This window comes from Cottoperca gobio, chromosome 17 (assembly GCF_900634415.1).
Source record: "Cottoperca gobio chromosome 17, fCotGob3.1, whole genome shotgun sequence".
Taxonomy (NCBI): Eukaryota; Metazoa; Chordata; class Actinopteri; order Perciformes; family Bovichtidae; genus Cottoperca; species Cottoperca gobio.
In genome coordinates, this window is record NC_041371.1 from 7,910,051 (window position 1) to 7,924,777 (window position 14,727).

The 14,727-nt window shown below is 37.4% G+C and overlaps 1 protein-coding gene across 1 annotated transcript; it reads right to left on the reverse strand.

Annotated features, from left to right (window-relative positions):
* Positions 1-1,932: 1,932 nt before the first annotated feature.
* LOC115022742 (uncharacterized) lies at positions 1,933-13,925 on the reverse strand. The gene is made up of 25 exons (XM_029453823.1): positions 13,877-13,925; positions 12,189-12,318; positions 11,697-11,864; positions 11,416-11,553; positions 11,036-11,187; positions 10,509-10,612; positions 10,214-10,403; positions 9,280-9,405; positions 8,750-8,893; positions 8,506-8,641; positions 8,202-8,352; positions 7,971-8,110; positions 7,444-7,555; positions 5,931-5,994; positions 5,633-5,836; positions 5,378-5,523; positions 5,093-5,217; positions 4,418-4,539; positions 4,204-4,301; positions 3,637-3,773; positions 3,273-3,397; positions 2,984-3,129; positions 2,642-2,744; positions 2,370-2,506; positions 1,933-2,208 (listed from the first exon to the last, which is right to left on the reverse strand). Exons 2-25 carry the CDS (start codon positions 12,316-12,318, stop codon positions 2,076-2,078), a joined length of 3,231 nt encoding a protein of 1,076 aa, XP_029309683.1. The 5' UTR covers positions 13,877-13,925; the 3' UTR covers positions 1,933-2,075.
* Positions 13,926-14,727: the final 802 nt, after the last annotated feature.

The following is a 14,727-nucleotide window of genomic DNA, read 5'->3' on the forward strand; positions in this document are numbered from 1 at the left end:
GTTTCGACGGTAACCGGGAACAACGCGTACAAACATGAATAATATAGTTAATTTTCACTGTTGTAAAATTAACCTTTATTGTGTAGGCATATAATGTATACATTTTAGTTTATTAATTCAAGGAAATTAAATTTCAAGAAGAGTAATACTCTTGGTGCCCGGATGTGACGTAGGAGTAGATTGGGCGGCGGTGAATGGACATATTAAGAGTGTACTAATATACTAAATAGTAATACTAAAACTGAACAACCACTGCAAATCATAAATATTGACAACAATTGTACGTTTGCAATGATAACTTAGAATCTTTAACGCATTTATTTTATCATTGTATATTCTCAATTACCTTTTGGACTCGAATGAAACATTATATATTGTGTAAAACTATTCCTAATATCAAAATTGAGTATGAAAATGTCTTTATACATTTTGAACATGATACATTAAAAACTGTAACCCTGACCCACAATTAAAACTGTAGTGGGTAACATTTTTAATTGCTTTACATAAAAGATAAACTATTTGACAACAGCCATTCCTGCTGAGAATGATTTTATTGAGTAAATACTTGTCTTAAATAGTCATTGCGTCAAAGTGAAAATTATTAGTTTCTCCCTTTCACTTATAAAGAACCGGCTATGATATGCCTGCATAAAACTCTCTTTCGTCAGACTTAATAGCACATCAATATACATCAGCTTAAAAAATGCTGTATCCATCACTGACAATCCTATATTCTTCTGCTACCAATAGTAAGACAAATGCAATAAACTTGATTCACTATACTGATTTTTAAACATTTAGATGTAGCATATTTGAGTGATAAAACAGTGAATATGGATTTAGGTAAACAATCAAAAGTTAAAGCAACAATTAACTCCAAACACACGTCTCAACAGAGAGAAATGTGTGTCCGTCACTGTTCATACAGTACAAAGTAGAAGTAGTGAAATGAATGAAAATGACATGCAACTCTTCCCAAATGACAGAACAAATAATGTAGCGATCTAAATTTAATAAGAGCAACTTGTGTCGATTAAAAAAGAAAAGAAAAAGAAGCTAGTTAATTTCTTTTTATACGTAGACACAGTGGTGGGCCGTCAGGGCCAGCAAGGCCTTTTCTGCTGGCCTAAACATCATCAGAATATAAATGTAATTTTTATATATTTTTCCACAAGTATGTATTAAATGATTCCCCATAGTCTATTCTCTTCATTTCATAGCTTTCCTCTTGGTTGCGCTGCTTCCAGCCTCAGATCGAGATGTGGAGGGCTGGCCTTTATGTTAGAGCTTTTATCCAATCATATTTCAGCCATGATGTGTTGCCAGGGTCCAAGAGATCTGCCCTGAGGCCTTCAGAATCAACAGTGCGGGCGCCTGTCGCTTAAAGTGAACGGAGACAAAACTGTGGCGTTAACCAATCAGATTTCGAGTTGGGGACACTGGGGCCAGCTAGAAGGCGTACGATAACGTCAGCACGTCCACGTCTTTTGATTGGATACGCACTATTGAGAGGCAGAGCTATGCTGAGCTAGCAAACTTGAACGAGCTAATTTGTGTAGATTTCTGTTTCAGACAAGCTGTTTATTTTCAACCCACAATGGCTGAAGGAGGAGAAGAAATCGATTTGGTCGCAGATATAATTACAACGCCATTTTCAAGACAAACTTTTTAAGAAAAGATAGACATCGTGAGAAGAGAACGGCCAACCCCGACGCTAGAGAGCCTATCACAGCCGGGAAAAGGGTTTGTCCGCCACTTTCAAATCACTAACTACGAGCGGTACCCCCGGCTCACAGCCTCCGAGAGGCACTGCACATTGTACTGCTGGGAATGCCTGCTATTTACAACTAAATGCTTTGGAAATATTAATATAACTCTGTTGTACTTGACTATGTTAAGGTGATGCAACGCCCGGTTATACTGCGTTTCTGTTTAAATATATAGTTTCTAGAGCCATGGCGTCATAATGATGGTATTAAGAGGTGGAATAATTCAGGTAGGACTGTGTAGGACATCACTGAAGGCCTAGGTGGGAAATGCACGGCCCGCCACTGCGTGGACATGATGTCAAACTACACAGTTGTAACGTCAAACTGAATTTGCCGAGAGCGATGGTCCATCACCATCTTCTTCATGTCCTGGTCTGCTCTGATGTCACTCATTTTAAGCTCATGTCCTGGGCCGGCCGTCGGATCGTACTGGTTTCTGCAAAAGAGCGAACAGTCTACTGTGAAAATACATGGCAATGATGTGGGTGACTTTTTGTGCTCAAGAGCCATTAAAAGAAGCATTGTTAATGCAACCGTGTGGTTTCAGGTATCAGTCTTAGACCATACAGGTAACACATTTGTATTACATGAACTCACTGCTTCAGGTGTTCTTCAATGGCCTTGCGCTCATACACTGTTCCATACACTGTTTTCATAGGATCAACAAACATCTTCTTGGTGAGCGGACAGATCAGATGTTGGGGTACAAACTGTGGCACAGGCTCCACCAGTTCCTTAAAATAAAAACAAAGAAAAGAAACATAAAATAACAGTATGTTAATGTAAAAACGTGCAAACCATTTTTATATGCATGACATAAAAACGAGGTGATATCCACCACAAATATGCATATAGAGGAGCCCAATTACTTTCTCCATGTCATCCAGTGACTTTCCTGCAGTTTCCTGCGTATGTTTCTCAGCTTCACGTTCATACGTCTCACGGTTTGTCAGGAATTCTTCCGCCAAAATGCTTCCAAAGGAAAAACAAAAACGAGCATGCATGTCAAATCACTGAAACCCTTCACTTCATGTTCTAACATCAAAATCAAATCAATATTATTACAAGGAAGCTACAGATTATCCCCGTACATAACATTTTGAACCAACAGAACTGACCGAACTTTAGAAATGGGTCATGAACTTCCTCAGCATAATAAAGCTTTAGTGCCCATAATAATGACTTATTTAAGAAAGTGATGTACATCTCACCTGTCCAGTGGATCTTCAGGCTCGGGGATGATGAGCAGTCCATAAACAGCTTCAAGGATCTCTCTCATGGTGATGTGGGCATTGTAGTTGCGGTCAAATATGTTGTGGCAGATGCGGCCGACACTGTTGACATTGCAGTGGTACACCTGTCATCGTGTTAAGAAATCACGGACATCTCTAACAGATAACATTACTTTATGAACAATTGCAATGTCCATCTACGTATTATGCAAACAATATTTTTTATGTATTGAATAACTTTTCAGTTATTTGTGTTTTGGCAGGATACTTGTGTGACAAAGCGAATGACTGGAGGCTTCACTGGGTAGTCAGGACCAAACTGGCAGTACAGCTCAAACGCTCCTTTCCTATACGGTGTGTCAGGAGGGCCTTGCATGAGAATCCTCCAGAACGCTGAAAATATTAGAAAACAGATTAAACCTTATTGCTATTAAAAGCTAAACTTATTTGCATGATCAGTGTAGTGTAGTTTGAAAACAAGGTATACTGCATATTGTGTATTAACACAATTTATCATCCTGTAAATATAATTATACAACAATACATGACTAAACCTGTGCTAGTCGTGTGTCACAAAAAGAAAAAGAAAAAGAGAAATGCATTACACCAGAATGAGAGAACGTGTTTCTTACTAAAGTCGGACTCTGATGGAAAGACTCTGAAGTAAGGATGTGGGTTACAATGGAGGCTCTTCAGCTCCTCCAGGACACGCTTGTCCTTCTCCAGAAACCCCCGCTTCTTTAACTTTTTCATATTCTTCTTGAGAGCACTGTAAAGAAAGATTAATATTGATATAATAAGTAAAGAAATATCTAATAAAAATATCTAATAGGATTATGCGGTTTGAAGAAATAGGTCTTCACTTTAGCTATACACTTTACACATATTAAAAAAAGGTATTGCTTATCAGCATTTTAACAGTTCTCTTATAGCCGCTAGCTTCGCTGTAGACTTGTTTTGTTTACACTGCTCAGCTAAGACATTTTTTGGAAGCATTGTTATGGAGTGATCAGTTAAACTTTACAAATATGCATCTTTTTATGTGGGACACGTTCACTTTGTCAACTCGTTTGCTGTGCTACAATTCAGACAAAGTATGACAGCAGGCCTGGTCATCAGCAGATGGATAATATAACAACAACCTTACTTGACCAGGTTTTATTACCAGCCTATAAAGAGCTGTTGCTTCTATCACTCACCTCTCTGTCGCTGTCACTTTGCTGTTTATCTGGCTCGGCAAGGATGTCTCTGGACATTCGTCATACGCATGAGTAGCGAAGATTTTTGACAAACTAGACTATAAAAACGACAGAAACAAACATGTATAAACTTTATGCTTGTGCTAAACAGTATTGTGCTTCATTTTCATATCACTTCCAACAGAATGGTGGACAATGATCTACAATAACTAACCTGACTGATTGAGGACGGGTCAAGTTCTTCCTTGAGTTTCCTCTGCTCCAACGACAGAACTGTCTCAATCTCAAAGAGCCTCAGCCCATCTTTGGTTGTCTCTGGTTTGAAACAGCAGCCACCTGGAAGCAATGTGGATGTGAGGTGGTGAGAAGAACAAGCGTCTGAACAGAGATCTGTTTAAAGCACATATATCCATGTCCAACAAAACAGATATTTGAGTTACAATACAGTTTCTACCTCACAAGATGTTTATTAGAACATTGAAGGCTAATTGTGACTTTGTAAAACTCAGATGCACACACCTAAAATGTGCTCGCTACAACATCATCTAATGTCCACACAGATCTTTCTCTTAGCTTAGTTTAGGACTTTCAGCCAGGAACTTCAATTTAGGAGAACACCTGGTGATGAGCTTAAATATTGTACCAACAACAATAGATGTATGCTTGAGCCGTCTGGTGTCAAATACCTGGAACCTTGTCATGAAAATGCAATAATGAGAACAGTCAACAACATTAAATAAGACTACAATGATAAGATCTCAAGAATGTACGATGGCATATACTGTATGTAGCATTATTATCTTTATTTTGCTATAATTTGTGATGCATGATTTCATAAGTATATGACAGGGATTACATTTAGGATGCTGTCTTTCAAAAGATGCCATACCTGTTGCATTGCTGATTCCATGCAGCATATTGTTTGTTTTCTCCACATCTCCAAGAAGGATTGAGTCAACAATGATGTTAGATTTCAGCAGTTTGGCTGTAACGGCATCTGGCTCAATGCAGGATCTATGGAAAGAATTTAAAATATGACGTCAGCTCGGTTAAATTGTTACTCGTGACATTAGTTATTTACCTAATTACTTACAGACAGACAGACAGACAGTATATGCACAAACAGGTCAAGTATAAACAAGGTATCATAACAGGATTAGAGGAAGAAGGTTACCCAGAATCATCTCCATCAGTGAGACAAATGATGCGAAGTCTACAATCTGGGAACCTCGTCTTGACCTTTTCCAACTCAGACGCCCCACGTCGCAGAGCGTCGTACAGCAGAGTACATCCACTTGCTTCGATGTTGCGCATGTGTTCCTACAAATGTAAAAAAAAAAAAAAAAGGTATATTACTGCTTCACACCGAGACATAAATTGTACTAAAATTAAGGACGTATCTAAGACAGGTGTGAAACACGGACTTTACCTTGAACGTTTCCAGATTTTCGGTAAATGTGTGGAGAACTTTCACCACGGAGTTGAACTTCACAAGGCTGATGACATGATAAAAATCATAAGCCATGGTCCTTGTTGCAAAGTTGTCAAAGAGCTCTTTCACAGCGTTAATCTTTTTGATTTCTGCACCTGCATAGCGCTGCTCTTCCATGGAGGAGCTTGTGTCTATCAGCACCTAATAACAATACAAGAACAATCATATTGTGAATGTGTACTGCCCAGCTAGTCCCACAATAAATGATCAAACAAGAGAAAATAAAAAGTGTTACCACGATAGCCTCTTTTGGAGTCCTGGTTATGACAAATGTTCGATCATCTCCATGGTCACCAGTCCTGTGTTAAATGTCAGTCAGCTAAATGGTGTGACTTTTACAGAGGTTCATACATTATATCAAATAAAATACATCAGCAGCAACATTGTGGTTCTTGCCATTAGATTAGTGTACTGCACGTACTAAGGGAAATTGTCATTATTGGCATATAAATTCTTGAAACTTGTTTTGACGTTTGTGCCAAATTAAAATAAATTCCCTTCAGGTGTTCCTGAGATATCACGTTCACAAGAATGGGACAGCCAGACAACAGGCATAAAAACAAAAGGCTGTGTCACACATATCCGTATGGCAGAAACGAATGCATAACGTATACAAAAATATGGCGTATACAAAATATCGGCAACACGCTGGTGTACGTTGATATAAGGTAAGTATAAGTAGTATTCGTTAAGAGCTCACTGTGTTACGCTGGGTAGCGTTGTTGAACGCTGATGTTTTGAACATGTTCAAAATTACTGGACGTACCCGACGTGTGCTTCATAAGATATGCAGACGTTACGTGACGTTAGACATACGTGAATACGTACGTGAATATGTACGTGAATATTTACCTACGTAAATATAGTACGTAAATACCTACGTGAATACGTTAAAGGAACGTTAGATATCGGCTACGTCGGCTGACGGTGAATCCTACAGCCAATGTATTGATAACGAGTGGATAACCTATTCCTACCCTATGTTAAGATGATGCCTGACGACGGAGTAACTTATTAAACGTGTTTCTACAGTACAGCTAGCGTTCAGCATGTTAGCCGTTCTCCAGCATCAGCATGACGTGAACCAGATGGCACTTTTCCAGCTCCGTTGGCCAGACGCTCTGATACGCTTTAAATAAGTAAGTGATACGCTATCAATGTTTGACGTACGTATAATAATTTGTTATGTATTCGTTATGTACACGTCAGCTACAACACCGCTGTGGAAAAGTTGGACGTATTTGGACTAATTTTCATATACGCCGGCATGTTTCTGCCATACGGAGCTGTGGGACAGGGCCGTATGTCTGGCGTGTCGTCTGCGTCCTTCAAACGATCACAACTTACCCTTAATTTATATCAACCTATTGTCGATATTTCGTATGCACCGTCATACATTTCTGTCATACGGATATGTGTGACAGGGCTTTTAAGGATATGTATAAAGTATACAGAAACGACAGAAGAGGCCTACATAGGCGCGAGGAAAAACTTTCCTGGAGGTCTTTGGTATTTGCTTGGGTAAAAAGAAAAACTTGAAAAAGTTTTTTAAAAGTAAAAATATTAAAGTTTTGCAGGTCAGAAAATGCTCTCATGTTAAGCTTTTATTTACTAAAAATATAATTGTCCAAACTTTTATATTGTAATTTACTGATTGTCTCTACATTAGTTTAGTCTATAAACATGTGATCCATCCATTTGTTTTGGTTAACTTTGAAATACAGAAATGCTTTACAGTAGGTGCTTACCTCACTGCCAACAAGTTCAAATCCACCGTTTTGTCTTTGCCATCCAAACAATCATGAACCATGATCATTTCAGGGGAACATTTATCTTTACCCACATACACGCCCACGTTGTCTAACAAAGGAAAAAAACATTAAATAAAATGATTTACATTACAAAGCTTCCCAAACATGAAACATTAATATCAGATACAATAGACTGGTCTAGAATTAACATTCTAGGTGCAGGGTCTTTCATTTATAAATAATGCATCATATTTTATGAGATGATCTTTTGTATGTACAATCAAAGTAACATTGTGTTGTATTGCAGAGCTTGTTGAAGCATTGTATTGATCATGTTAGACCACTATTGGTAATAACCTGCACAGGGACTGAAGATGAGCTCATTATCAAACTCTGGCACATTTACATGGAACATGTTGATTAATGTGCACTGTGCCTGGTAAATAACCAAATAACCCTTTAAATGTAACAATTACATTTGAAGCATACATAAGAAATGAGCCATCCACATCCTGAATTAATACCTTCACTCAGTAGAACAAGGCAATTCTCATGTCCTAGCGCCTTTAAACTCAGAGGTGGGGTCACATTGAGGTATTGATTGTGAGGAGATTTTAATTCTTCCACCATACTTCCAAAAGTCTTCTCCTTGTTGATCTGAAAGCTGCCATTTAAATTGTACATGTTAGTGAAAATCAGAAAGAAGCATCTCATTGAAGTAATATTGAGAAAAACAAAACTTTGACGATACACACTTCTGACCGGTCGTCTTGTCTGGGTGAATCCAAAGAGCATATGTTCTCATGGATGGAGGCAGACTGAGCAAGACTTTCTCAATGTCGTTGGCTCTCTGTATTGATGTTTCTCGCAAAACCTCTTCAGTGCAATTCGGAATTTTCTCTCCATCTACACAAAAGGATAGAACATGAAGTGAAGCTGATAGCAAGTTCTTTGAGGGCCGTGTTATCAACAAGCAAAAAGTGTACGTCTCTATTTTCTAATTGACCTCTGCTTCCTTTCAGACATCGTCTCTGATTCTATGAAGCGTTTTAGTTTTACCTTTCATTTTCTGGCGAACATATGCTCGTTCAAAGGCTCCAGGTACTCCAGGTACTCTGACTGGTTCAGAGAAGCGGCTGTCATCTTCGGAGCTAAGAGTGATTGGTGCATAGTTCTCATGGTGTCCTGCCTCTTTCTGTCAAAATAAAGCAAAGTAATTATTACTGAAGTTGTCAGTTAGGGACAGATTTCAGTCTAAAATTAATCACAATCCCATATCAGGCAAACCTCAGTGTCCTCATACCTTTGATTCTGATATGAGATGTGCCCAGCAGTACTGTGAATTCTCAAAGACATCCAGGTCCTTAATGACTTTCTCCTCTTGTTGTCTTCCACGTTGAGGCAAAAGCTCTCTGAAGAGTATGTACAAGCCTTCTACCACTGCGATCTACAACGGAAAAAACAAGTCAACAGAAGAAATGGCTACTGTTGAAAAGCACGTCACTGTGTAAAGGTTCAGTTCACCTAAATTACAGGAAAATATCTGTCCTGAAACAATGCAGATCATTTAAATTACATCTGCTGCTGTGACCAATATAATGAAGGTGAACAGATTAGATTCTGCAGAAAGATCTTCAAAGATGGATCTCAGTTTTAACACAATGTTTTCTTCTTTCTTTTTTAATAACAGCAATTCTGCACAAAATTAAAATGTTTTCACAGCACTAATAGTATAATGTGCCAATACTTAAAATGTACTGCTCCACTGAGAACCCCCTCTTCAAAAAGTAGAATGGATATTAAAGGAAGAATATATCGGCTTATATTGTTTACCTTCTGATTCCTAGTTACTGTTTCGTTCCTGCAGAGCATCTGATGCAAACTTTGGGCGAGAGGGTGACATCCAGTCAGTTTTCTTATGTAGGAAATCAGGTTGCTTTGTTGCATAGAATTACTTTTCTAAATAAAAAAATAAAAAAGTATTTCAAAACAGGATTACTCTCACAGTGGACGATAGGGTAAACCATCTATAGTAACTTTATAGTAACTGCTAGGTTTGACATTCATTACTTTTTTTCAGGAAACAAGACTCTACTACAATCATGCTAGTGGGGCTTTGAGCTGAATGCTAATGTTAGCGAGTTTATTTTAATTGATATGGACATCACATAGCATTAGAATTGTAATCATACATTTATGCACAAGGACCAGATGCACTGTGTTTAGTGTTTGTAGCAAAACACTCATTTACATCACCCTGTTGTCAGCATACCAACCACGTCTATGATGCTAACACGCTCACACTAATGCTAAAATGCTGATGTTAAACAGGTATAATCTGTACCATGACTATCCTTTTAGTTTAGCATGTTTGCATGCTAACATTAGCTAGTTAGCAATGAACACAATGTGCAGCTGAGGCTGATTGGAATGTGATGTTTAGTATTCGATCAAAATCCAAAGTATTTGACAGCTGATAAAAGGTGCCAGATTAAAAGTTAAATCGATCACTAAAGTTATTACAATTCATCCTGAAGGGGACAAAAAAAAATCACCAAAGTGGTGGACAGACTGACATTGCCATTCCTAGAGCCCCGCTGCTAGCGTGGCTGAAACCACAGTGACAAAATGACTTTATATATAAACTGCTCTCCATGCAAGAGTCATCAACACTGCACTGTGTGTCTGTAGTCGCTGTGCAATGCAATGTAATTGAATACAGATGATGAAATAGTGTACTGACAATGTATTATGAAATAAAACTTACAAGCACATAAAGCGAAGACAAGAACACACTGATTCCTTTCTGGGTTTGTGGGACTGAAGGCAAAAAATCATTAAAGAAGAATGTCTCATCGTGGAAAGTCTTCTCAGAAAAGGTGGACAAAGAGAAGTCAACTGTCGACCCTTCGGAGATCCCACAACTTTGCAGAGTGTCACCACCACTGTGTTCCCCTCTGTGCAGGGGAGAACAGAAGTACTGTATGAGAAATGGAATCTGAATGTATTGACAAAGAAGAAGAAGAAGTTCAGCACGGTGTGTGATAATGAGATGGAGTTACTTGTAATGAAGGACATGAGCTGGGATTCCACTTTCATTCGCCAGCTTGAGTCTCAGACTTGTTATTGTGTCACTTGCCAACTTCACCGTCACCTCAAAGTCTCCCTGTATCAAATAAGTGAATAAAAAGTATTATTAAGAACAGATTTGTTTTAAATAAATACTGTATATATTTATACCGTACGTTAAAAACCCAATGAAATAGCCAAAGTGGTTAATGGACAATGATCTCTCAGAGCGCCGCCTAGAAAGATTTCATTCAAATCTATTTATTGGAAATGCACCGATTTGCTTTATTAACAGCAACAATTGTTAAATGTAACAACAAGTTAAAGTATTAATGATGAGGGTGTGATTAAAAGAGAGATGCAATCCCCAGAATGTCAGTATAAAATATGATCAGTGAATTAGTTTTTTAAAGCAGCGCCATAAATCAAACATATTCAGCTTGCACAATAATATCCAGATAGCGTATCAGTGGTTAATATCATCATTAGTTGCATCATGACCAATAAAGTTTAGACACACCTTGAGCATGATGTGGCATCGAACCACATCGCCTCCATAGGTTTTAGCAACCTCTCGGTTTGGTATTTGAGGAGCCTGTTTCAGGTTTTCCTTTGGTGTAAATATGGCATAAATGTCAGCTCCATTTTCAATATGCCTGTCTTTCAAAGACCCTTCATGAGGAAACAACATTTAAGTGACATGATGAGCAGTTTCCTATTTACACATCCAGAGCAAAATGAGCATTTAGTGTTTCGGGCCACCTGAGGAATGTAAGTGACATAGCACAAACACAAATGTAGTCATCGTTGGACACAGAACTACAGTAAACCTAAAAAAAGAATCTTGCCAATATAAACTTTAACATTTAGCAACCTACAAAGGTGTTCAGGTCTACTCACACGTGTTGAAGAAGGGATCGTCTGTCAAGGGCATCCCATCGACTGTGTAGAGACAGACTCCTTTGGAATTACCAACACTTTCAAGATGGCCGATCCTCAACATCAGATCCTCGACTGTGTCTACTGCTGGATTCATATCTGTAAGTTCAACATAACTGCTGTGAGGCTGTTCAGTTGGATGTGGGCGTCTGCACAATGATCACATCTCATTTCTAACACAACGTAGCCCAAAATTCATCTTATGATCAGAAATGGATTATGAAAAGATGTGTTGCTCTTACCGGTGATTTGTTTTGGTTGAAGACATTTGGGGTATGTGTACTGCAGAAAGAAAGGCTCCAATGATTTTTGCACAGGCGTCACAGTTTGAACCGGGTGCTCCGGAGCTCTGAGTCTTTGAATGAAGCTTTTCATCGCTGAAAAGCGGTTCTTCTCAACATGACTTAAACCTGTAAAAATGTAAATGCAAAAACGGTATTTGATTAATTAAGTACATTTAACTCAAAATGACTTGTTTTGATCAACTTTGAGTTATTCATTGACGTGTATATGACATTGAATGTACAATGATGCTATTACATGTAAACACACTGTAGGTGTTATCGAATAAAACTATGACACTAACTATACCCTACAAAACTACCATACTGTTAAATCAGCAAATCTGACAATTTAATTATATGTTCAGGCCAAAAAACACTAGAAGTAGGTTTAATCGTTTTCCACTGAGTGTCAACTGCATGTTTTTGGTTTCAAGTTGAGGTTCATCTCACCAATGTTGTCCAGATCTTCATCTGTTACACTATCCAGGAAGTCTCTTGCATCCTTTACGCCAAACTGGACAAACTGCTTGTAGTAAGACTCCAGTCTGAACTGCTGAAGTGTGTTGAATATCGCATCCATCTAAACAAACACATCAAGATACTTTATTTACAGGGAGGGAAAGAAGACTAGAATACTTATACTATGGAATATATAGTTGACAAATGGAAAGTACTGGGTATTTTCTTATTTAATTAAGAACTTTAGTTAGTATGCGCATGTTATTATTGAATTTAGACGACATGACATCCTACTTAATTAATTAATTATTAGTTAAAATATACTCTGGAACAACACCAGCAACAGACCCCTGATGTCTAAACCAACAACATTTCCATTTTTAACTTTATACTTAGAAAAGAGTACAAAACTCAGACAATTGGGTTGGGAAATTATTGATCCTGACTAAAAACAAATAAAGTCTTCCCTCTAAATCAGGGGTGTCAAACTCATTTTAGTTCAGGGGCCACATAAAGGCCAATTAATAATAATAATAATAATAATAATAATAATAATAATAATAATAATAATAATAATAATAATAAATTGTATTTATAAAGCACCTTTCAAAGCTAAAAGCAATATCAAGGCGCTAATAACAACCTATAAATAACAACAACTCCAAATGTTTCCCTTCGTTTTAGTGCAAAAAAGTACAAGTACATTCTGAAAATGTTCAAATTTAATGAACTATCTTTTTACAAAACATTATGAACCTGACTTTTCTTAAGAAAAAAGGTGCAATTTCAACAATATTATGCCTCAGTTTACGATTTACACATGTGCATTACAACTTACAGATCACAGTGTGTCTACAAAGGCACAACACATTTCATCACAGGTATCTAGATCGTATCTAGATTATAATTACGGAGACACACCCAGCATGCACCTGTTTGTCCCGTAGTGTCAAAGTGAAAAGGTGTGTTTGATTTGGGTCACTTATTAAACCAGTAATTAATAAGGTATGTAGATGCAACATGTCTTTTAACTGTGCCAAAGTTACAACAATGCTAACCTTAACCCATAACAACATTACATTATTATGCATGTAGCCTGTTTACTGTTCACTAACTACTATCCCAAGCTCGGCCAGTGAATTTACACATTTAACATTTATTTTCCACAGTGTCTCCTGTCTGAAACTCCGCCCTCCTGAGGCAGAAGAGAAACAGCAGAAAGTCATGTAAACAGACTCCCACCTCCTAGAAACACTTGGGTGATGCAGGCAACGATATGTTACTTCAGCCTACAATCTGTTTGATTGAAACAAGATTTAGCTATCTGTAAATGTTTAAATAAAAGTAAAAAATACCTATTTCTACTTAGAAAAAGTACCATACCACAAAAATACTTTGTTACTTGACAAGAGTAAATGTACTTTGTTACTTCCAATACAGTTTAGCACTCACACCAAGTTAAAACTGTACAATGTAGTTATAATAGGAAACTATGAAATCATTCTTATTATAGCTACAATGATGTCCATGCTAATTCCGAAACAAACACTATGCACACGCTACTTGAGAGTAAAATACCAGCAGGACAACGCAACACATTTGATCGATTAACGATCTGCTGTAACGTTAAAGACGAATCTAATCCATTTAAAAGGGACACATGAAGGGGACAATCTTACCTTGTTGTTGGTACACGGTTGTATCGGATCAGTTTCAATTCATTGGAGGTGTGGCTTCACTGGCTTGAGAGGAAACGAAACCAAACGAAGCATCATCATTAAATATCTGGAAATCTTTTGGTGAACTTGCCACGTAGTCTTCTAGGAAGTTAGGATAAAAGTTGCTGAACCAAATTTTGCTTTGTTTTTACTGCCTTTACTAACATGCTTAATGTAGACTCTACATACCATATATTGATATTTCCAGGATAAATTGGGTTACTCAGTTACCATGATTTGGCATGTCAGGATTGCATTATCTGTTACAATTTTATGACAATACTAAAAATTGTCACAATTCTTTTTAATACAGGTAGATCACTTCGTCATTTCACTATTTGCTGATTGTCTTGTTGGGCTCTTGGGTAGGTGCTGTCATAATCCACAAGTAAACTCCTATATAAGTGTTGAAATGTAGAGCTTGGATACAGCCAATAATATAATATAAAACGGCCTGAGCTCCGCTCCCTCTAATACAGTGGTTCTCAACCTTTTTTGAGTCAGCGCCCCCCTATCCATTATCCAGGTCCGTTACCGTCCCCATCAAATAAAAATGTAGGCTAATTGTATTTTAAGGTTGATTATTATTCTGTTTGCATTATTATTATTATTATTATTATTATTATTATTATTATTATTATTATTATTATTATTATTATTATTGATTATTTATATTACATATTGATTATATTCATTTTGTATTTAAATTAGACTGAGCCCTCAACGGAACCCCGTTTTTTTTTACATATAGCGCCAAATCACAACTCACTTTTCACATTGAACAGGTGCTCTGTTATTAAATAAACTAGATG

Excerpts from the sequence above, each read along its gene's own strand:
- LOC115022742 (XM_029453823.1), bottom strand. The coding sequence starts at position 12,318 with ATGGATGCGATATTCAACACACTTCAGCAGTTCAGACTGGAGTCTTAC. Across the intron at positions 11,188-11,415 it reads CGATCCCTTCTTCAACACGT|GGTCTTTGAAAGACAGGCAT; the intron begins GTGAGTAGACCT and ends TTCCTCATGAAG. Across the intron at positions 3,774-4,203 it reads AAAGTGACAGCGACAGAGAG|TGCTCTCAAGAAGAATATGA; the intron begins GTGAGTGATAGA and ends CTTTCTTTACAG.